Consider the following 25,806-nt stretch of genomic DNA (forward strand, 5'->3'; position numbering starts at 1 on the left):
TAATGAAAACTGACTATTTGCTGTCGAGCGGCACACATTAGAAATTAATGGACAAGACGATGTTAACCAAGAACACACAGAAAGAACGCTTGATCATTGTGACGTCTTGAAGAGCGATATCAGCTTAGTCGTTGAAAAATAATTCTGAAATACATGTTTTCTAAACTCTTAGAGAAATTTGACAAACTTTTAGTGTTATGTTTATATATCTCAAGATAGATAAGGGTCTATCATTCATCTTCATCGATAAGACAATTCAACATGATATTTTTCTGAGAGACAATTTATTTAGATAAGTAATATCTTTACCGTGCCTTGTTTATCTTTCATATTAAAACCAACAGCCAATTCTCAGAAGTGATTAGAGTCTTCTTGACTTTTAACAATCACTGTCAATTTGAGATCATAAGACATTAGATGAAAGGAAATGCCTATAGAATTGTACTGGGATCGATTGGTATTATACGTTATAGCAATAGAAATATCCAATAGATTGTTATACTTCAAAGACAGCGGTGCTTTCTTTAACGCTGTTCCTCTTTGTAAAACGTTGTACAAGTAACAACAAACGTTCCAAAACAATAAGTGATTGATTGGCTTACTGTATAGAAAACACAAAAGATTTCAAAACGTAGATATTGATACAATAATTCTCACTGTGAATTTATTCCTAGTTTATAAAAAAACGACTAATCCTTCATAGAATAATGTATTGACTTAAAACAAGGATTCCCCCCATTGAATTCAGTCAAATATAGAAAAGATCACATGCATCTGTATTCAATATGCTATATGCATGTGGGCAATATCAATGTTATCAATATATAAAGATTCTTAATAATACTTTAATTTATTCGATTTGCCTTACTACGACATGGAAATTGCATCCTTTACTATTGTATTAGAGAAAATGAGTTAACATTGAAATGATGACTTCGAAACAGATTATAATTCAAGGACATACAAACCCATGGCTACTTAAAAAAAAATGTCCATGCATGTTTATATTTATGCGTGTTTTGGAGAATTGATGTTGCAACAACAGGTTGATTGATTTCGAATACCGGTCAAAGTGTCTAAAATAAACCATAACATTATTTCAAATAGCTTGATTATTATAATTCAAATAAAACAGTATAGTTGGTTTAGCAATTTTAGGTACTCGTTGCTCTTCACCTTTGTACTTTATGTGGCCCTTCTAACTTTTTTGAATCGTGCGTCACTGATTATTTTTATTTAGACGAAACGCACGTCTCGCGTAGATACAAAATTTCAACCCAGGTATCTATGAAGAGTTTTTTTATATGAACATAATGATTATTTTACTTTCCGGTTGTATTTTAATTTATTAACCAACTAAGTACATTATTGCCAAAAATGACTGGTTATTAAAAATAACATATTTTCTGTAATGGGCCTGTTTTTCTGTAATGGGCCTGTTTTTTTCTGTAATGGCCCTGTTTTTCTGTAATGGCCCTGTTTTTCTGTAATGGTCCTGTTTTTTTCTGTAATGGCCCTGTTTTTCTGTAATGGCCCTGTATTAATGCCCGGTTTGTCTGTATAAATCACAGTTAGGGTTTTTAATAAAGTTAATAAAATTAAGTTGTAAAGAGTATAATACTTTTTTGTATTTTATTTAATTTAGTAACCAGCAACCAACATTAAAGGACCATATACAGGGATCACTGTTCCTCCTGTTTTTCAACACATAACTTCTGTCAACTTAATATCTTGGATATTTGATATATTAACACATACACTTTTATTCAGTTGGTTAATAAATGTATTAAGAAATGGGTGTTTTTATAATGGCTCTGTTATATGTCCTCGGGTCAGTAATAATGGCCTCGGATGTCTGTAATGGCCCTCGGCGTTGCCTCGGGCCATTACAGACTTCCTCGACCATTATAACAGACCTTGGGCATATAACAGGGCCATTATAAAAACACCCATTCATTAATACTATAGTAATACCCAACATTGGCCAAGACATTGTTGTAATGTTTAAGCCTCAATTTTAATAATTAGAAAAAAAAACAAAACTTTTTATAGGCAAACAGGAGGACGATTAGTACTTTTATATGATCTTACAGAACTTACCATAATTTCTTTTTTGGATTCAACATGGCATGGAAGGATTGCCTGTTGCCCTTCTGTCACTGTAACGTTGTGTGTAGAATATTTGTCAAATTGGTGTGGAAATGTACTTGTAACTGAAAATAAAGATGTTTGAAAACGAGTTTATATTTTGACAATTCCATAGCTTGCGCTTCCTATCACTATTGCCTTAATAGAAGGTTGATTTAAAAAAGATTACTGTAAATTGTACAATTAACTCGGTCACATGCATTATAATTATGCAACAACAATAATATAGTTATGAACAATACTATTGTGATGCTTTCATATTCTGTATAAAAATAAGGAAAAGTCGTATGATTGCCATTTAAACAACAACACAACATAATTCAAATGAAGTGGATGTAAGTGATTATAGAAAACCGTACGACCTGAAACAACGAGAAATACCCATACGGTTGAGTCGGCTATGAAACGCCCGATTTGGAAAATATGAAACAATTGAATTGTGAAAGCTAACGGCTTAATTTGATGTAACAAAACAATTTACAAAATAACAAACCCATCAGAAATGAACCAATGACAACCACTAAACTACGTGGTCATGACTTAGGACTGAACTACGGGGTCATGATTTAGCACAGAACTACGGGGTCATGACTTAGCACAGAACTACGGGGTCATGACTTAGGACAGGCACATTCTATGTATCTAAAAGTAGTTTTTTATGATATATATCAGAATGAAATAAGACCTTTTTAAAAGATTTTTGTTCTTGTTTAAACATGTTGTGAGTGCTCAGCACGTTTAAACTCGCCGTTTTCTTAATGTTAACTCATTTGACCGATAAAAAGTTCGTACAAAAACACAAACCGGAATTGTAGGGTATTTATACATCAATGAGATAAAAAAAAAAAAAAAAAAAACAGATCTGAGACCACTTGCAGTTACTGACAGGTAGTTCAAAGCCAAAAACAACTAATAATCACAGAGCAGATTGCTCTGATGGATACGATTGCCATTGTTTCGTTGTTACATGTATACATGTAGCTGGATAATATTATTTTCAAAACTAATTCAACTGCACATGTAAAATGTAATTTACGTAATCTGAATAGTTACAAAATAGCCAATCCCGGATAAAAGTGTATGAACAATGTACTTAGGCCTATTGTGTTTTATTTTTGTACTATCAATTCCAAGTTTACTTTCCACAGCAGTCACTGAGACTCAGAGTGAGAGAAGGTATATCACTTAGTATCTTATTACCTATTTTCCTACGTTAATTCAAGCACGTATATTATGTTAGCTATACGTCCTTGGTTAAATCTAGGAGGAACCCCATTCCTAACTCTTTAAATATTTAATTTCCTTTGGGTCAGTGATCATGACTCCTTTCCGTACACATTCCTCGGTTTAAATTGCGATCGTTTTTAATACAATACGACGTTTATCGGCAGAACGAGCTAATTGAATACTCGACGTGTTGTTTTGATTCAGAATTCACGGAAGTTACTTCCGGAAGGGAGAAAACTCAAACCGATAATATGGAAGACTCAATTTCGCCTGAAGGGGTGTTCTAGTTACAACCTTACGATGTGGACTACATTTATTTTAATTAAAATGATGCATATGATTTAAAATTATGCAACAACAATAACCCTCAATAGCAGACATACATAGGAAAGATCCCATGAGTTATAATTTAATCAATTGAGTGGGGAATCCAGAGCAACCATTCAATCTGATACCCCTCCAAGTCAAGAAAACTATACGCATAATTACCAAATCAAACCCTGGAGCAAGAACGTATATTAAATGGTTATTTAACGAACTGGATGATTCTCTATTTCTTTATGGAAGTACAATCTCAAATATCAGTTTCATAACGGTTACGTAACATATAAGAAAAACTCCACTTCAGTTCTTATATGACAGATTTATCGGAATTCAGAGAACCCTCGCATTTTTATCAAAACTGGGGAATTCCCTCTGACGTGTTTCTAAATTTATAAAAACACTAAATATAAATACTGCTTAATTCTGATTTTCCGTGTTGTTAAAACACGCATATAAGTCAAGGGAATTATCAAACATGAAGATTATGAAAGAACATTTTAGGAAAATTGTTTAAGTTCAATTCCTTTGTTTGTTTTTACCTTTTAAAGCAAGACAATCTTAAGAATCTGTGATGTTCCTTACCGTTTAGAATAAAACGGTTGACGTGAGGGCATTGCACTGAGCCAATAGTATAAGTCTACAGACTGATTGAAAGCAATCGTATCCCAAAAAAACCATCATGTCTCTAAGACTATATATCCAGCATATCATGGATTCAGTAAAAAGACACCAATAACAGTAGGAGAAAACCCTTGTGCGATGCCAAACTGTGTGTATAAATTATAAATTTTAAAGTCCTCGGCGAGGCTCGGACTTTAAAATTGATAATTTAACTATCTCGATTGGATAAATCCGATTATCCACTCGTATCAATGTAAGAATCTATATTTAATGAATTCAAAATAATATGAAAATATTCTTATATATTTATCTCTCGAATTTCTTATGCATGGATGGTAAAACATGTACTTAAACATTTTTTCATTGAAAGGCAATAATTTCAAAGAAGAAGAGGTTAAAAAAATTCAATAAGTGATTACTTTCGTGAATTTCGTTTCAGTTTAAAAAATGAGAGCCGTCGTACGAAGATTTAAATTGTTATTCTTATACCATTTTGGGTGTGTCTTGCTTCCAAAATAAAAGACTTTGTCAGTTTTCTCATTTAAACTGTATACTGTATTAGAAATTTTGCATGTTAGTAACAATAATTAATGTCAGTCAATAATTACCATACAAAGTTAAATAAAACAGCCAGATACTTTTTTTTTACCAACTATGGTAATTAAGGAGTTATATATGAAATCAATTACATAACGAACCAAGCAATTTAGTTACATTTTAACCTGAAGTACGCCATCATTTGTAAACTTTTATTAATGAAGTTCAGACCTAATGCTTTTATTTCTGCAAATAATTTACACTTGCAAGCAAACACAGATTCCGTTTTGTTTTGTTAAGCTTACTATTTACATGCCTTAACAAGATTCTTGTAAATGTTTAATTCACGAGCACTTGACCACAGTAAAGAATAAAAACAAATTAGAGATTGACTCAATCATTGCATTTACTTTAGTATAGTGTTTTCATATCACATTCAGCAAAACTACTAGAAACTTTGGATTGAAATTGACGTTTTCCCTCCATTTGTGCCATTATACAGTAGAAATGACAAGAAGGAAATCAATCTTAGTTACATTAGTGTTATATTAGGATGACAATATTTCCCATCCTGAAAGCAAGTGCTGTTGTTGTCTAGTCCGGAAATAGAACATCTCAGCTCCGGTAACATAACACTCAAATTCTAAGTTGTTATGGTCAATAAAGTGTTTCTTTTTCAGTAGTGTAGGTTTTTTTTTGCTCTTATGGAAAAAATTTCCTCTATAAAATTCAGTTAAGAACCAAAAAGGAAAGACATTACCCATTGCCATAAACGAAATGTGTACTTTATTTTTTTCATGAAAAATAAATGAGTACATAACAATATTGACGCGAAATCATTTAGAGGTTTGTGTTAGATAATGGTGAAGATAAAGGAAACCATTGTGGATTAAACTTGAAAATATATTATAATTACTAAATAGTAAAAACACCAACCTGGCGGGTTAAGCAATACACAAGCAAATACTGATAAGATTTGCAGTCGTTAATTACAACTTTTAACTGCAAAGAGACTAGATGTGTTATATATGTTTCTTCCGTGTGCTGCTTTACGACTAGAAAATAGATATATATTTACTTGAAAAATGATTACAGAAATGTGCATTACAAATATAACGTAGCAATCATTCATCGTGGTCAATAGCAAATAAAACCTTAATAATTTAAGATATGGCGAAAGTTGGGACATGTCAAAATAAACTATTTGTGTTCATCAAACTCTTTTGACCATCTAAAAATTTCGCTGATTTTCACTTGTTATAATTACGTTAAAACCCCCGATTCCAAATAAATCATTCATGTCATTGTGTTTACTTTACTAACTCTTTAAGGAATTCACCTGAAATAATGCGGATGTGTCATAGTCCCCCCCCCCCAAAAAAAAAACTTTCCTTCTTCAGAAAAAGATTCGAACCTTTTAAACAGTGACCAGTGCTCTTGGTATTCGCATTATCAATTAATTGTCTAAATGCGCATCTGATGCTTTAAAATTTGTACAGTTTATGTTATTATTCAAAGGCATTTGAAGGCATACAGAGAGTGTTGCAAAGCTATAGATGCAGCCTAGCTGGTTGGTCATTTTCAGCGAAATTCACTCTGACTGAAGATCGAGAGGCGAAACATATCAAAGGAATATCCAAACTCATAAGTCGAAACCAAACTGACATTGCTATGCTAAATAATGCTTGACATAGAATCTACAACAAGTACAACAAGGTTTCAAACATGGTTGTCAATCATTTTTCAAATTGTCCATGTACAATAAAAAAATGTAGATTTTGATGTCAGAAACAATATTAAAAACATTTATGATTATTTCATTATTGAAATTTGGACTTTTTAAAAATAAAACAGGGATATCATGAAATTTGCTCATGAAAAGAAAGCATTAAGTTTGTTCATTAAAAGCAATAAGTTGATTACAAAATTTATTGTTTCTCTTTTCTTATCTTGTCCTTTATAACGTCATTTAATTTAATAACATCAAATTTGAGAGCACAAGGAATAAATTGTGTATCCTAAATGTGTAAAATTCATAAAAACTGGTAAAATCAAACGTGAGAGTGACTATAACAACAAACAGAACAATTAGAAAACAACTGTTATATTCCTGACTTGACATTCTCCGAAGCAAAAGGTGGGTTAAACCTGGTTTTATAGCTAGCTAAACCTCCCACTCGCATGACAGTTGTTTATAGTTATATTGACAATATTGTTTAATGTGTAATTAATTAGTCTATCCATATACGTTTAAGCAATAAATCAGGTACATTTCAGATCGAAACTTTAGTTTAACATGTTACATGCAAATGTATTAATACTGTGTTAAGCGCAATGATTATTTTCTGGTAAAACATCACCGCATGTATGTTCTTGACATCCAATTGCTCCAGGAATGTTTTGTGTTTATGTCTATAAAGTCATCTGGTATTGATGTTAAAACGTGGCAAGGAATAGTGATAATGTACGATGACAAGGACAGTATATAGGGAATGTGTTCATGAGACACAGCTGAAGCACCCGCTTACATAGAATGTTATAAAGGGACATAACTCAAGAACAGTAAAAGTGACGCCACCCAAATTCGTATTTGATTTGAGTTTTATGTTAAAAAGCATTTTGCATATGTATCATAACACATGGTTGAAACAAACTAAAGTTAGAGAACGGAAACGAAAAATTCTGGTATTTTTCTTTTTTTAATGGGGCATAACTCTAAAAATTGAAAAGTGACACCAGCTCTATTCAAACTTGAGTTTTGTTTGTAAATTTATAAACGTTGTGTTTATATAGGATTAAAGGCCTTTTTAAATGAATTTATTGGTGTGTAAACTCGACAAATTCACTAACAAACAATTAAAGTCCGATATGCTTGTGAGTGACATGGTCCATACATTCCTTTAAAAAACGTTTAATTCTTATAATTCTTTAATATTGGAGATAAAGAATTTATCTTTCCACCCTCGTAACTTCTATCGCTCGTAAATTGTATATTTGTGTCATTGGATTGGCCTTGCGCATGAATGTATTTGTTGATCAATGCAAAATATGCACTACATGAAATTTACTATCTGATAAAAAATAAACAACAAAAACTCTTATTATAATTCAAATTAATGTGTTGTGTTTATTATTTAATTTAACGATGAACACGAAATGAAAATAACTATTTCTAACGTCGAGTCGGATTGTGTTATTATCGCCGCAATCTTGTTTAAATTGGTTACAAAAAGAAGTTCGGTCAACGTCGTCTAACGAATCAAGAACAACGTCAAGAACAACTAGATTTGCCATTGCAAGCAATAACGGATGGCACCCTTCCCACATTGCCTCTAAACTGCAGTCTTTTTGAAAGTTTAAACAGTCAATGCACACAAAGACATAAGAATGTATTTTACTGTAAATTTTCATCAAATTTGGACCATTTTTCAATCATTCACATTTTTGCAGTTTCCATGGCAACGGCGGCTATTTTGGAAATTCTGAGGTCCAAAGTCTTATCTCCAATTGCCAGTTGCTATTTATTATAAGTTTCATTAAGTTTGGACCATTTTGAAATTTTTTGATATTTTTGCTGTTTCCATGGTAACGGTGTCCATTTCGAAAATTCCAACAACAATTGCAACATTGACTTATGCCATGTTACATATTCATGATGTTTCTTTGAGTTTGGTCTGATATTCCTTAAGAAAATACTGCTTTGATGTTTTTCCCCATAGGGTCAATGTTAAACTTTCTCCAGTTTCCATGGCAATGGCATCCATTTTGCAGAAGCTAAGTACTGTTGGTACCTCAGGGCACCACTGCCAACATTACTATAAAGTTTCATCCAGCTAGGTCTTATAATGAAAGATTTAGAATTTACATTTTTCCCCCTTTTATCAGTTTCCATGGCAACGGCAGCCATCTTGATGATGCCATACCCCGATTGCACAATTCTATGCAGTGGTCCTCATTATGGTATAGTTCTATCAATATTGCCCAAGCCAATTCGGAGAAATAGCATGGACAAAAAAGTGTGGAAGAATAAATATAAGAAAAAAAGAAACGAACAATAACAATATGTCACCCCAACTCCGTTGAGGGTGCCATAACTACCGAAGTTTTCTCGACTAATTGTATCAACATATTCCCTAATGTGCAAATCATATAAGAATTATACTTTAGAATATTTGGTTAAGGCAAATTTAACTATAGTTAGAGAACGAAAACCAATTTCGGGACTTACAAACGTACGGACGGACATACAGATGGACAAGGATAAAATTAATGCCCCCTCTGCAGTGGCGGGAACATAAACATGTTTTGTTTGCTTTGGATAATTTCACGTCAATGTACATATGTTATATTTATTTATGGCTCATGATGTAGTATAAGTTTTGCTCATTGTTGAAGGCCGAATAGTGACCTGTTGTTGTTAATTTCGACGTCATTTTGTCTCTTTTAGAGAGTTTTCTCATAACAATACTTCGAAAACAATCATGAAAGTACACCATCTACGATATTGTATTTACTACATGACTCATCATATTTATAATTGACTGCCATTTTTTTTTTAATTTATACGTGTGGCATTAGCAAAAAGCAATAAACTTTTATTATACCTCGGTTATCATTTTCTATATAAAAAAATACACATTATTTTGACTATTTTTTTCAATTTGTAAGCATTGAACTATTGGACCGGTCAATATTTTGGTGACCTTGATGAAACTATTTGACCGCAAGCATCGTTATCTTTCGCGGAATTTTCAATCCAGCTACGCGATTGGAGGATTTTGAAAATACGGCGGGAGTAACGACGTCGTGTTTTACCTATCGTATCTAATATAGGGTTGACGTCAGTTCAAGCCTTAGCATTTGAACGTATTTATCTTATGGTTAGGTTTCTTCTTTTTAATATTACGATAGTTGATTTATCACCGCCATTTATTGTCTGTTGTCTTTTTCGATATAATAAAACACTTACTGACTGGATATACGTTGAATAGTAAGTTTATTATCCCTCGGATACAACTATTGCCCTCGGCTACGCCTCAAGACAATAGTTGCTCCTCGGAATAATAAACTTACTACTCCACTCATACCCAGTCAATAACTATACACTATTTTTGCATTGCTTTTGCTTAAAGTTTATAAAATTGCAACACTAAATTGTATGCAAAAACATATGAACATAGTTTTTCTCTCACAAAACTTTAAAAACAACAAATGCTACAGCGCGTTCCAAAATCCTACCGAAGCATGTCCTAATCTTTGTGCGGTACCAGCTACACTCCCTTGGTATATTCTTCCCCATATAAACATGAAGAATTATATTAATATCATAATTAATTCTATGATTAAGTTGTAGCTTAGACTTTCTTTTTCTTTCATTTCCTGTTTATCACCTTTGTTAATTGATATACTTCTGTCTGGATACTGCAGATAATCGGAAAATATTTTATGACATGCATTAAATGTTTATCACCTTTCCCCCGGAGGTGATATCAATAATATTGGACTACAACTAGAAATTGTGAACCAATAAAGTTTAATCAGAATTTGGTACAAAGACATTCACTCTTCTACAGTGAAACTCATCGACAAGACATTAGTGAGTGAATTTCGGATTCCCGTGAGAGTTTATCAAACATTCTTATATTTCTTTTAAGTGACCAAAGACGTTAGAAAATTGATTTGTTTTATTTAATCTACACCAATTCTTTATGGATGTGATATTATAACATATGGAAAATACTTTATGAGATCTTGAAAGATCAATTTCATGACAAATTATTTCTTTCGTTATCAGAGAAACGAAGCGTTATCAAGTTTGAAATATAACATTTCATGAATATTTGCATTTGTTTTATAATATAAAAATTATGGAAATTGATCACTTATTTAGGAGTTATCAGATAAATATCAATACAATACATATTACTTGGTCTTTATGCTTCATGGAAATGTATTTTAAAATGTTTCCGTTACGCTTCTTCTGATGTCATTTTCAAGACTTCTGACGTAGAAATCAAGCTGCACATTTCTTTATCAGAAATTTCATGAACTTTGATATATCTAAATTAATTGAGATTACGGCATTTTCTTCCGAGTTAGGTTATTTATAAACGACTCTCGAGTAGCTGTTGCGTAATTTAAGCGATCGTCATACGTGTAACAAAATAATGAATTAGATGACGCCCTTTTACTACACAATTAACTTATGGTCTATATAAAAAATTATCCCCTATTAGGAGAGGTGGTATTAAATTGTTCCAAAATGAAAACAGCGAAATTCCAAAAAGCAACAATGGGTAGACAAAACATTGACACACAGAGTTTAAACTGTAGAGAAAAATTGAAACAAGATTCTGCATTTGTTATTGTGCTATGCACTGTGATACTACACAGCGAAGTAACTACAACATGTTTTGGTTTAGTTCACGTTGGATAAATGAAAATTACTACATTTTTCGAACAGTTCATTCAAAAAAAAGAAGAAAACAAATACAGTAAACACAATCTTGGTATTCATAAACATAAAACTGATTTTTTACTGTGACTCTTGAATTGAGATGGATATCAAGACCATTGATACACAAGGCCAATACCGAGTCTGGGGCTCCATCGCTGTGTATTATGGATTGAAGAACTATAGGAAACAGGAAGTAGCCATATCCCAGAACTAACCATTGATAACATGCTTCAATTAACCTTTATCGAGCTGAAGACTAAATATAAAATATTCTTTCATAAAAGCTAAGATGCATTCGAAGAGAATTGTCTACCGCACGTCTTTTGGACGGACTGGATAACGTAATGACAGACGCAGGCGGGCGTTTACTAAACCATCGTTAGTCATTGGCGATTTATTGGAAAAGGAAAATGATTGAATTTTTGCTTCTGTCTCACGATCAAACTGCACGTATCCCTCTCTTGAATAAATATTGCTATCAAATTGACCGGTATCATATTGTTATAGTTGTGTTGTTGTTTTCTTATTCCCTCATTCGATCTTACATCTTGATAGTGGTGAATTGTGTCTTTGCTTAATTATGTCAGAAGGGATACTCCTGTTCCAGACCTTTTGTCAGAAGGAATACTCCTGTTCCAGACCTTTTGTCAGAAGGAATACTCCTGGTCCAGACCTTTTGTCAGAAGTAATAATTCTGTACTAGACCTTTTACAGTGGAAATAAGTTGTTTTCCCACCACTGAAAACATTTACATGAAATTAAGAGTAGACACATTGACAAGTCAGTCCTAGGAGAACAGAATACTATTAAATGAAAACTTAATCAATTAAATGCCCCTTTTAATAGTTCGCTTGTTGGGAACCACAAGTTATAATTTTCAATTTACATGGATGCAAATGATTCAAGACTTTTAACAAACGTGTATGTAATTAGGATCTTTTATTCGATATAACGAAGTCAATTTGTACCCTTGTATAAAAATGAATCGAATTTGGCAAGCAAGTTAATCAAAGTCATTTTACTAATCAAGTTACACGTCATGGCGGACTATTGTAATTTCACAGTCAATTGCTACACTGAATGGCAAATTATCTACTACAACATTGGTTTGAACAGCCAAAAACTTTGATCGACGGATCTTCAATAATTACAAAATATGTCTTTAACAAAACCACCAGTTAACTCCAACAAGTAGGCTTAACTTTTCTTGGTGTAATTTGTCATAAAAATTTCATACTATTAAAGAAGATATCAGTCGAACGCAACTAACATCATGAAACACATCAATCATACAAATGATATTTCAGAAAATCATATCAAAAAGATAAAATTGCAATATTTTCTTTTTAAATTACAAAAGCAATTCAATTTTTGTAATGGAATAATCTCAGAATGAGGCTCGTGTATAACTTTGTTTGTCTTGCAAAGTTGAAATGAAGACAAATAGAGAAAAGTTAACGACTTGACTAGATGACGTATCAATATTGGTTAGGTTATATGGATTGGACAAAGATTAACCATAATTAACAACGTTAGATCACATCATACGGTAGATTAGAAAAGGATATATGCTGGTAAATATGAACATATGACATTATCGGGCATCAATTATTAAACCTAGTGCCATTAATGCTAAATTCTCTATCTGAGACTGAATGACCGCAAAACATTTGTACAGGCCTGTCTATATATATATAAATCGGTAAATCGTTCATTTTTTTGGACATTTACGCAGTACTTAAAGTACTTTTGCCAACGTTCTTACACTGAGCAAAGTTTTATTAAGTTCATCAATAAATTAACACCTAAATGAGTTTTCATTGTTTTTTACTTTCAGAAAAGAAGCAGGACTGTTTTGTCCTTAAACTGTTTATACCAGACTGAGTGATATTTTCATATGTTAATTAAACTATCATTTAAAATTTTACATTTAGTGTGCCACATCTAGACATATATAGGCCACCATGAGAACAAGTGCCAGACATTTTGCCAACAATCTTCCATAGTTCGCCCAGATGAGTTGTTGCAAGGCTTTTCAGCGTTGCAATATCCTAACAATTACGATTGCGCAAACACATTATACGGATTTGTGAATAAGGTTTATTGTGTGGTCATTGTAAAAAGTACAAAAAACAAATTATAGTTAATATAATAATATGTTTGTCGTATTATAATTTGCACAATAATAACTTGTACACAATACATGACAAACTAGTACCCAGCAGATAATTTTCCTATGGTGTGTGTGACTTGCAATCATATATCTAGTCTGCATAGCACACCGCGCATTTAACTGGAAAAAAAAGACAATATAAATGCTGTACTAATTCATTGAGTCTACATTCAGCAGCAAATATTGTTGTTTAGGCCATACATTCATTCTTTGCACGTCATGGAATCATTTCAAATGGCTTTCAACTGGATAAACTCATTTGTTAAAAAGTTTTATCAGTTGAAGATGTTCAATCAAAGGTCAATACAATTGATCGATAACAAGTATGCCCGCGTCACACTGTCCCGATTTTTATATACGATGGACACCCGAATGCGAAAATTGTAAGTTCGTACGAAGTTGGTCCCGATCTCGTTAAAATACCAAAAAGTGACCGAAGCAAGTACGATGAATAACGAAGTCTATACGATGGTGCCAAACTTATATACGATAGCAAAAGATGGACATACGAAGGTTAACCGAAGACGGGTATTTAAGCTTCATATCTCAGCCGAAGCCTACACGATGGATCACGAAGGCTACACGATGGATTACGAAGGCTACACGATGGATTACGATGATGGCGCGATGGCCATACGATGTCTAAAAGACGTCGTGTAAAGCTTACGATGCATGCCGAAGGCACATGATAAATAAAGGTAAAATACATGTATGTACATAATACAAGTATACAAATGATCTAAAAATGCGTTCTACCTGTTTTGAACTTTTTTATGAATCGAACAGAATTTCGACAACATTTCTGTACAAGTCTGCTATGCATGGCGGGAAATCGATCTTTTTGTCTAATTCTTATAAAACTTAGTTTATTATCCCCTCGCCTACTACATGTAAGTTGAGTGTAGATAAAATTGTTATGGACACTCTAGAACCAAAATGCTCAAAACTTGGTATGGTGTTACTCGTTAAGAATATCTTACGCGCTATTGACTTTAAAGTTCACAGGTCAAGGTCACAGTGGCAGTTGTAATACAAGGCAATATCACCCTTGTGGACACTCTAAAACCAAAAGATTTTAACCACATTTGGTATATTGTTCCTCCTTGTAATGATCTGACATTTTTTACGTTCAATGTCAAAGGTCAAGGTCATGCAGATGGACTTGTTTTTTCTCCTTGAAATAGCATAATACACAGGAAATTGGTCGCTCATTTTTTTTACCTGCTGGTTCTAAAGACAATATTAAAGGTATTTCCAGTTACTGAATGTTTTGGTTGATTTCTAAAAAAATAGTTTATGTATCAAATATGCATATTCAATTTACCATTTGCTGCATGTGTCATATACAAATATAGTGTCCATATTTGTCCCCAATATGTTACATAAGAGGAGATGCCACGCTCGGCATTGCCTTGTTTGAACTGTAAAATGTGTGCACTAGTCTGATCACCCATAATTATGCCCATGTTTACTGATCTACAAATGTATCTTAAAGGTAAGGTAATGGGTTCGTTGATCCCTTTTATTCAAAAACAGCTCTTTCCAGGAGAATATCATAATAATATAGACAAAAGGAAGGATGTGGGGAAAGCAACAAATGCGGAAAAATGTGACATATAGAGAACAAAATGGATATGGGATAAACATTCGTGTGACAACAACTCAGACGATACATAAAAAATCAGAATAATGAAGAAAAAGTTGGTTTCCCTATGTACGTGTACCTGCAGTGTTGGTGTACGAGGCGCGTTTATGATTTTCATTATGTTACTTGATATGAAAAATTGACAAAAAAAAAATCATATTTTACTTGTAAAAGTAAATCCTGAGCCTGTAATAGGTGCTCTTCTTGTTCCATTTGAATTAATAGAAACAACGCTGTCGTTTTCTTGTTCTCATAGAATCATATGATATGAGCTACATGTTTTGTGAACGTCTTTCTTAACTGTCGTATTAGACTGACCAGTGCATATCGCGCATGGCACTTTAAATGTATTTTAGCGCGAAAACTAACTTACATCTAGCTGGATTTATTGCCGTCGTAGTTCTATCTTGTCGCCTTCGTACTTTTGTTCGATGGTAACACGACGGGATTACGAGGTCTTCACGAAGTCGTGTTGCCATCGTAAGACCTTCGGGTAGCTTCGTGATTCATTCGTGTAGACATCGTAATGTCAAAACTGCCCGATGGAAACGATGGAAACACGAATGCAATACGATGTTCAAAGATGCATTCCCGGTGACATTACGATGGTGAGGATTCTGATACGAACTCAATACGAACCCTCAACATCGGACGCACCTTCGGGGATTTTTTAACATGTTAAAAAATTAAGAACCCTTCCCGAAGTTGTCCCCGAAGGCTAGAAAAAGTGGCCGATGGTTCTACGATTGTTAAAGATTGCACTACGAATAGCCCGATCTGGATACGATCAGTCCCGATTTTGAAAATTTCCATAATCGTTTTGCCATCGGCGTAAAAATCGGGACAGTGTGACGCGGGCAGTAAGGTAACCAAAGCCGATTTTCATACAGTTAATCTTGATAATCTCAACTTTAGAATTGCATTATTTTATCTTTTTTAACATTAAAATAATTGTTTTTCTCGTTTTCTCCCTCTTTTTAAGGTATAGATCGTTGTTTTATTGACGTTTGGAGCTTCGAATATCACGACGAAACTTGTACTTTTAGACTAGTCTGAAGTCAGTTACATTAAGATAAGGAACACTTTTATCAGTTGATCTTGTTTGAATGCTATTGACATATTAATCTACCGGCATATTGCTTTATTTATTTTATAATTACTTTTTGTGTATTTCTAGTCACGTTGAGATAATTCAAATTTGTTTAAAACATAATGAATTCTCACATCAATACAATATTAATGGATAAATTTTAACATTCTAAAAATCAGTCTGTAAAAATAAATAAAATTAAAGGTTAACGCTTATATCAAAATATATATATATTCTTTGTTTTTTTCGTGTGTTTACTAAGAATGCCAAAATCTTTAGATCCTTGATTGTTTTAACCTATGAAATAAATGGACAGTTACAACTTATTCTTTGTCGAAACTTGTACCCAATGCATATGCTATATGAGATTTGTTTTTGAAGAATAAATTGAAATGATTGTGTATGATAAAATAAAAGGACGATAGGGAGGATTGTGTCAAATATTCACCAATAAAAAGTAAAAAAAATAATTGAATAAAACATTCAATCTCCAACGATATACAGGTATTTGTCTAGCAGTGTTGAACTCCAAATCATGCCGAGTTGGAAAAGTTGTATATTAATTTAACAGAGATTATCTATGATCTGCCATTAATACCAATTTCTCTTAATGGCAACCGTTTAGAGACTAGAAATGCAGGCCATTGACGATGTTCCTAACTTGAAGCAGACACACTATAAATTTTCGTAGCTATAATATAAAAAAGTTGTTTTGCGATATCATCCCTCGATTTATATGGAGGTTAAATTCCTATATAATTAAGTTTTCATTATATTTTTTTCCTTTTTGATACTGAAACTCAGAACAAATATTGTTGTTTAAGATTTTTATCGCAACTTTTATCCGTTTTTTTCCTTCAAATAATTCGAATTTTTCATTATATTAAAAATTGCTGGCTTTTATATCTGATTGTAAGAGATATTTCATAGTTTGATATATCAAAACAGCTTTCAAATTTCAATTACTTTAGTACTACGAAGAGATGTGAAGCCTTGGAGACTCCTCGTAATCATATCTTGTATTTATGATGATTGATGGCACCCAAAGGGTCAACAAATGGGTTGTCTTGAATACTACAGGAAGTCACACTAAATGTAATCTGTTTTGGAAACTACTAGACCAAACTAACACATATTCAGAAGGAACGCTTTATGGAAAGTATTATATAAAAAAATCTAAAATTTACTGATGTTTTCGTCAGATTAAATATATGTAAACTTAAGATAAGCTTAATATTTATATTGGAGTAATATTTCCACTTTAGCGTTGACTATATTACTGAAATTTTAGAAACCGTTACTTTTTCTGAGACATAGCTATCAAATACTTAGTCTGCTAAGTTGGTCAGAGTGTTACTCTGCACAAAGATTCTCATGAAAGATATATGAGAAAAACAAACGATATCAAAATTAGTGCATGAACAACAAAAACACACATAAAGTAAATGAACAGCGCTATCATTGTTGTTCGTCATTTGTAAGTAACTATGAGGCCTTCATCACGGAGCAAAAATGAAATAAAAAGGGGAACAGATGCATATAATGTTATAAAGGGACATACAACTAACGCTACACACATTTGTACTTGATCTGAGAAATGAGGTAATAAGAATTGTATAAGTTTTATACCATTTGGTTGAGGCAAACTTAAGTTAGAAAACAGAAACGAAAACCTATCATTTTTTTTCCATTTGTAAAGGGGCATATCTTATATCAAAGTGACACCACCTATATTTAAACTGGTCTGTGTTTTGTGGTAATAAGCATTGTGTATGAGTTACCTAACATTGTGAGAGGCAAACAAAAAAGAGTTAGAGAACGGAAACCAATTTTGGGACGTGCAGACGCACAGATCATTGATATGGGTGAAAGATAATGCCTACTCCGCTACGACGGGGTCATAAAGATACCACAATGCTATCACTTCATAGATAATATACGTTAATTTAAGATTTCTAAATGTTTGTCTAAATCAGGCTTTTGTTTGTGCACATCATTTATACAAGGTTTGGGCCTTTTTTGTATGTTATCAAATTTGCATACAATCTATGTTTTTTGGGTTATATAACAGTAGATTCATGATTATCAAAAGAGAGGCGAAAGAAACCGAAAAGAACAGTATACTACGTAATACTGAGCGAAAGAGTCTAAAGACAACCCGAATTAAGTCTAAGGGTCATATAAACACCATGATAGTGATGTTACATCCTCATAACAGAATCAATAGCTTTCCATCTTTCATTGCTTTATTATCGATACTTGAACAAACCTTTCTTTTCCTTCAACACACATTTAGTGTTCCGATTATTGAGATACATAAAAACTTATCTATAAAGGTGAAATAACATTAGTCACTCGGTTGATTGATAATGTACGAACAATTTTTATGTAAACACGGGAAAAGATTGTTATTATCTAAATTGACATTTAGAAAAATAATTTTAAACTGAATGATGATAATGAAAATTCTACAAATATTTTACGTGAAGTTGATACTGTATAATTACCAAAATTGGAACCTACACCATTGCGAAGAATATCTTTGTATAACAGAAGTTTTTAATTTTGTATCATTGTTTCAAAAGTCGTAAACAGATATACGTTATATATGGTTAAGTAAGATTAAGAAACTGACATAACAACATACACAAAAGAAATATAAAGATTTAATAAACAATCAAGCTAGTCTACAGCCAGTAATCATGGCACAACTCAACCGAAGAGTATTTAGGGAACGACCATTTAACTTCCGGCGGGGTGAGGGTTTAAAATGTTACTCAGATTCCTAATTTGAGTGATAAAATGCTGGTCAAGCAGGTGACAACCAGACGGTTGGGGCAAGTATGGACACAACATTCAAGCTGGATTCAGCTCTAAATTTGGATTGTGACTAAATAGTTGACACAGCCAGTGATATTGTTTGCCTTAAATTAATGGAGAATAAAGGCTTTTTCCCCTGGAGAAGAATCCCAATTTGAAAAAAATGGCTTAAAATTATTCCCAAAAAGACAACTTTTTTCCCAAACAGTGCAGTCTCAGTCATTTGTCAGTAGTAATTGTGCATGATTACAAACTGAAAAACACTCATTTATACAATTTTTATGCCTAAAATTACAATATGTGCAGATTTGAGGGTCTATTTACATATCATCATTGACAAAAAAAGGGTCTTATTTTAAAGCAGGGTTTGACTCTTGAAAGTGAGTTTGTAAATTGAAGTTTCAGTCAAATTTATGGTTTATTCTAAATTTCCCAATTTGATGAAAATTACGCATATTTTCCCAATAAAAAAGGGTAGAGGTAGTTAAGAAAAAAGCCAACAATATCACTGACAGCATAGGTTTCTGACACAGAATGAATGTGGTCTAATGAACTTAAAATATTTTGTTTTCCTTTGAGCAATTCACTATGCTGTTGAATACTAATCCTCTCAAAAAAATGTTTGAAGAAATTTTCTTTTTATTTATGAAATCTGGAATGAGAAAAATTGAACCCCCCTTTTTTCACATCCCCTTTTCCCTTATTCCAAAACTGATCTCAATTCAAATTTCTAATGGAGTTTTCAACAATAACTACTCATTTAAATACATCATAAAATATTAAAATGTAAAAAAGTGCTTGTTATCACTGAATGGTAAAGATTGTTTTAATTTATCAGTTGGTAGTAAAAGTGAATATACATTGTATTTTGTGTAAACCACTGATTTAAGTTGATTCAACTACTATTCTGTACAAAGAAAGATAACTCCGATTGAAAATTTCTTGCTATTGCACAATATTGTGCAATTAGATATTTCTTGCTATTGCACAATACTGTGCAATTGAAAATACTTGCTATTGCACAATACTGTGCAATTGAAGATTTCTTGCTATTGCGCAATACTGTGCAATTGAAAATTTCTTGCTATTGCACAATACTGTGCAATTGAAGATTTCTTGCTATTGCTGAATACTGTGCAATTGAAAATTTCTTGCTATTGCACAATACTTAATATAATAATTTTGGATCCTGATTTGGACCAAATTGAAAACTGGGCCCATAATCATAAATCTAAGTACATGTTCAGATTCAGCATATCAAAGAAGCCCAAGAATTCATTTTTTGTTAAAATCAAACTTAGTTTAATTTTGGACCCTTTGGACTTTAATGTAGACCAATATGAAAACGGGACCAAAAATTTAGAATCTACATACACAGATAGATTTGGCATTTCAAAGAACCCCAATTATTCAATTTTTGAAGAAATCAAACAAACAAAAAAGTTTAATTTTGAACCCCGATTTGGACCAACTTGAAAACTGGGCCAATAATAAAAAATCTAAGTACCTTTTTAGATTCAACATATCAAAGAAACACCGGATTCAATTTTTGTTAAAATACAACTAAGTTTAATTTTGGACCCTTTGGACCTTAATGTAGACCAATTTGGAAACCGGACCAAAAATTAAGAATCTATATACACCGTTAGATTCGGCATATCAAAGAACCCTAATTATTCAATTTTTGATGAAATCAAACGAAGTTTAATTTTGAACCCCGATTTGGACCAACTTGAAAACTGGGCCAATAATCAAAAATCTAAGTACATTTTTAGATTCATCATATCACAGAAATCCAAGGATTCAATTTTTGTTAAAATACAACTAAGTTTAATTTTGGACCCTTTGGACCTTAATGTAGACCAATTTGAAAACCGGACCAAAAATTAAGAATCTATATACACCGTTAGATTCAGCATATCAAAGAACCCTAATTATTCAATTTTTGATGAAATCAAACGAAGTTTAATTTTGAACCCCGATTTGGACCATCTTGAAAACTGGGCCAATAATCAAAAATCTAAGTACATTTTTAGATTCATCATATCACAGAAATCCAAGGATTCAATTTTTGTTAAAATCAAACTAAGTTTAATTTTGGACCCTTTTGGACCTTAATGTAGACCAATTTGAAAACCGGACCAAAAAATTAAGAATCTACATACACAGTTAGTTTCGGCATATCAAAGAACCCCAATTATTCAATTTTTGATGAAATCAAACAAAGTTTAATTTGGACCCTTTGGGCCCCTTATTCCTAAACTGTTTGGACCAAAACTCGCAAAAATCAATCCCAACCTTCCTGTTATGGGTCATAAACCTTGTGTTTAAATTTCATAGGTTTCTATTTACCAATACTAAAGTTATGGTGCGAAAACCAAGAAAAATCTTATTTGGGCCCCTTTTTGGCCCCTAATTCCTAAACTGTTGGGATCTCAATTCCCAAAATCAATCCCAACCTTTCTTTTGTGTTGATAAACCTTGTGTTTAAATTTCAATGATTTCTATTTACTTATACTTAAGTTATTGTGCAAAAACCAAGAATAATGCTTATTTGGGCCCTTTTTTGGCCCCTAATTCCGAAACAGCTGGAACCAAAACACCCAAAATCAATCCCAACCTTCCTTTTCTGGTCATAAACTTTGTGGCAAAATATCATTGATTTCTATTTACTTAAACTAAAGTTATAGTGCGAAAACCTAGAAAATGCTTATTTGGACATTTTTTGGCCCCTAATTCCTTAACTATTGGGACCAAAACTTCCAAAATCAATCCCAACCTTCCTTTTATGGTCATAAATCTTGTGTTTAAATTTCATACATTTCTATTTACTTAAACTAAAGTTATAGTGGCAAAACCAAAAGTATTCGGATGACGACGACGACGACGACGCTGACGCCAACGTGATACCAATATACGACCACAGAACTTTCAATTTTCGCGTTCGTATAAAAACATGTTCTGAATGATAATTACCCTATACCTTATAGTGTTAATTTTTGAAAAAAAGAATCGGATTGATCGCGTTAAAAACTAAAATTTTTCTGACTAAGAAAAAAAATCCCATCCCTTGGAATTTGATTGGTTACTCTCTTTGTTCATATTTGTCGAAAATCTAAATGTTAAAATTATACGAAATTATATGACAAGCTAAAAGACGTGATCTTTCTGAAATACTTCTAATTCTCAAATTCCCCATAGTGGCACCCACACCAAATATTCGATTTTTTTAAAAGTAAAGAATTGCTTTATTTTCAAATGTAACGAATGTGAAAATCTAACTACTAAATGTGTTCAGATGTTTTACAGTTGAAATTCAAAATAACTTTTTCTAAAATCGAGAATGAAGAATATACATACAGATAGTTTTGAGTGGTTATTTATGAGACATAAGCATGTGAAAAAAATTCTGCTGCAATATTTTGTCCCTTAAAGCTATTATGTATGTAGTCTTTATTTGGATTTTTAGAAAAAATATATATGTTGTAGAAATTGATTAGCAGTTTTGACATAGAGTAAGTTAATTTTATATTTTCTAAAATAAAATCTTGAAAACGCTTGAAAGAGTTGTTAAATATGAGTTTGAAATTTCAGTAGAGGTACACCAACTTTATTGCATGTTGAACTTCGATTTAACTCGCCTGTTTTGTGTCAAAGAATTTGATGTCACTCAAGCGGATTAATTATGTCAAATGAAAAACAACACTATCGTGCTACTTGCAACATCAGCTTAAATTCTATGTCTCTTGTGAAGACTAACAAGAAACAAAATACCAGGATTTACATACAAGTTGTTAAAACCTCTTCATTAGTAAGACAATCCGATATCTTTTTTACTAGCATGTTTTGCTATGATAAAAACTAAAGTTAAATTAGACCTTGCGGTATATATTAAACAATTCTTAACATTTATATATTAATAATACCAAGGGTTGAATAAAAAATCCTAGAAGGAAGAAGGACACCAAACTTCATGGCAAAAGAAATATAACCGAATAGAAATAAAAGTGCACAAAACACTGTTCAAACGAAGATAAAAAGAGAAGACTAATTCAACTGGACGGACCATAATTCACCAGAACCAAAGCCGAAGGTAAACTTGACAATTCCGAAAGAATGAGTAGTTTCTGCTCTACCATTGGTACCATTCGAGTCACTCATAACGAGCACTTAATTGGTGTTTTGTCGTATTCTAGGATAGTTCATTGGCGAGCAAGGAGGAACATATTCTTGAAACATGTATTCCGTAATTTAAATCCAAGTCGTAACTTTAGGGAGACACATTGACAGCTGGTGACTCATGTGTAACCTGTGCAATATGGTAAACTGTGCAAATGTACAGAGTTCGAATATATATATGTAAGACTCAGATCGACGTCCGGTCTCTAATCGCCGTCCGTTCTTCAAATCGACGTCCAATGCTGACGTCACAATAAAATAAGATTACAAATCGACGGCCAATTCTATCACCCTCTAGTTTAGTTTAAACATATTTATTTATAGTGGATTGGGAAACAAGTTTTGCAACTTATATTAATCCCTTTCCACTTTGCGGGTGCGAGTGCTGCCTTGTAGCGGCATTAGCCTGCTCTTTTTCGAAATCTACAAGGGTGTCTTTAACGTGCAAGAGATATGGCTCTCTCTTAACACGGGTCAGCCATTTATCGTCCCCTTCCGACGGACTATCATCGTTTCCTCGAGACCATACTCGCAAATGGTGTCAAGGGAGAGCCGAAAATTCAATTCCTGAAATTTTCATCCCAATTGGGAATCGAACCAGGAACCTTTGTGTTAGTAGTCCGATGCACTAACCACTACACCAATCGACGTCCAATTTTTTGCTTCTCTAATCGACGTCCAATTTTTAACTTCTCTAATCGACGTCCATTTTAATGGACCTATGGAAAGATCCAAACGCAGACATTTTTGGCCAACATGCCGTATTATACGGAAATATATCTAAAACAAATGAATAAAACTGTCGAAATTACAGAACTAAAACTTGAATTGTCCGAGAAAGGAGTGAAGACAGTTGTAGGTCAATAGTTTTACAACCAAAACATAGTATATGTGACAAATAAAAGGTATTAAAACATATTTTTTTTAAATGTGCTACCGATGTTTACAGGTTGTAATATTATTTTTTTTTGTAATTTAAGAGCTTATTAAAAAAACCAATGAGATATGGTGCGATAGCTAATCGGACAACTATACACCAGAGTTGAAATGAAGTGGATGTAAGCAATTATAAAGCCTTTTACCTTTATAGCTTGCTTTTTGGTGTAAGCCAAGGCTCCGTGTTTAAGGTCGTATTTTAACCTATTATGGTTTTCTTTTATAAACTGTGACTTGGATTGAGAGTTGTCTCATTGCCACTCATACCACAACTTCTTATATCTATAGGAAACCGTACGTCCTTCAACAATGATAAAGTCGGCAATTAAAGGTCACCACGACATGAAACATATTAAACAATTATTATAAAACTAAAAACTGACTTATACCAAAAAAAATCCGAAAAACAAATATGCAAGACATAAACCAACGACAACGGTGAACCACTAGACTAAAGACACATAAAATATTTGGCTGGGTTTAACATGTTTGTGAGCGCTAAACATTCCCTTAACCTGGAACAATGGTATAACAGCATAACATAAAAACATAATGCCAATTTATTTTGTACATTTTTAACTCTAGGTGTAAAACTAATGAATTTGTTGAATACTAGTACATCTTACAGAGTACAAATTATAATACCCTAAAAACAGTTGTTATTTTCTCCTTCATTTTGTCCATTGTTGAAAACTGAGTGTTCATGGCCAATATAAATGTCGTTTTGTTTTCTTTGTCGTTAGGTTCCTATATCTATATACGTATACTCACATGCCATTTATCAATATGCATGTATAAGTGTAAGTGCAGCAATTTATTTTTTTATTATTCATTGATATTGGAAATCAAGAAGACTACAATAGTTACATATTGAAGGTACTAAGATTATAGTTTAGTACTCCAAACGCGAGTTTCGTCTACATAATACTTAGTGATGCTCATATCAAAATATTATAAATCGGACGTCAGATTTGGACGTCGATTTGAGGAACAGACGTCGATTAGAGACCGGACGTTGATCTGAGTCTAACATATATATCCCAATTACATGTTATAAACTCCTTTTACATGAGAATCTCGTATCTAATACTTACTATTGACGTCGAAAAATGTGACCCAATAAATGAGCAAATTTATTAAGTCTAAAACCCACTGTCGAATTTTTAATACCCATACCATAAACCATACCTTTGAACGTATAATTATAGCAATGCCACAAAAATTCATTCGACGTATCATAAGTTATTACATTTTAAACGAAATCGAGACAAGCGTTCACATAATTTGAAGTATATGTTGAACTGCAAAAACCTTCGGCCCCTGATGACGGTGTCTAGTGTCATGCGCACTAACTTTGGTATTGTATGTTTTCACTGGATCAATTCCAAGACTGGCAGATCAATGCAGTCCACTCCATCGTATTGACATTAGTATGACGACTTGGTTGTTTCCAGTTTAAACTTGAATTTGTACTAAATACATATTCAACATTAAGGCTTCAAATCCATGGGGTAAAACTGGGATTGGGTTTTCGCAGTACTGTTTAATTCCATATAGTGTTCTTGCTAAAAAATGTGCTATGTATTTTGTTTCCAAAACTTTAAGTCTCGAAGATGCGACGATATAGAATATTTAAAAGTAATTAAAAA

General features: G+C 32.7%; 1 protein-coding gene across 1 annotated transcript in view; it reads right to left on the reverse strand.

Annotated features, from left to right (window-relative positions):
* The window catches only part of LOC143071191 (limbic system-associated membrane protein-like), a 45,863-nt gene that overhangs the window by 17,129 nt on the left and 2,928 nt on the right, over positions 1-25,806 (reverse strand). Inside the window, exon 2 of the mRNA XM_076245357.1 lies at positions 2,101-2,213. Within this exon, the coding sequence (XP_076101472.1) occupies positions 2,101-2,213 (113 nt within the window). The remainder of the gene's footprint in view (positions 1-2,100; positions 2,214-25,806) is intronic.

The sequence above is a fragment of the Mytilus galloprovincialis genome, chromosome 4 (genome assembly GCF_965363235.1).
Source record: "Mytilus galloprovincialis chromosome 4, xbMytGall1.hap1.1, whole genome shotgun sequence".
NCBI classification, from domain to species: Eukaryota; Metazoa; Mollusca; class Bivalvia; order Mytilida; family Mytilidae; genus Mytilus; species Mytilus galloprovincialis.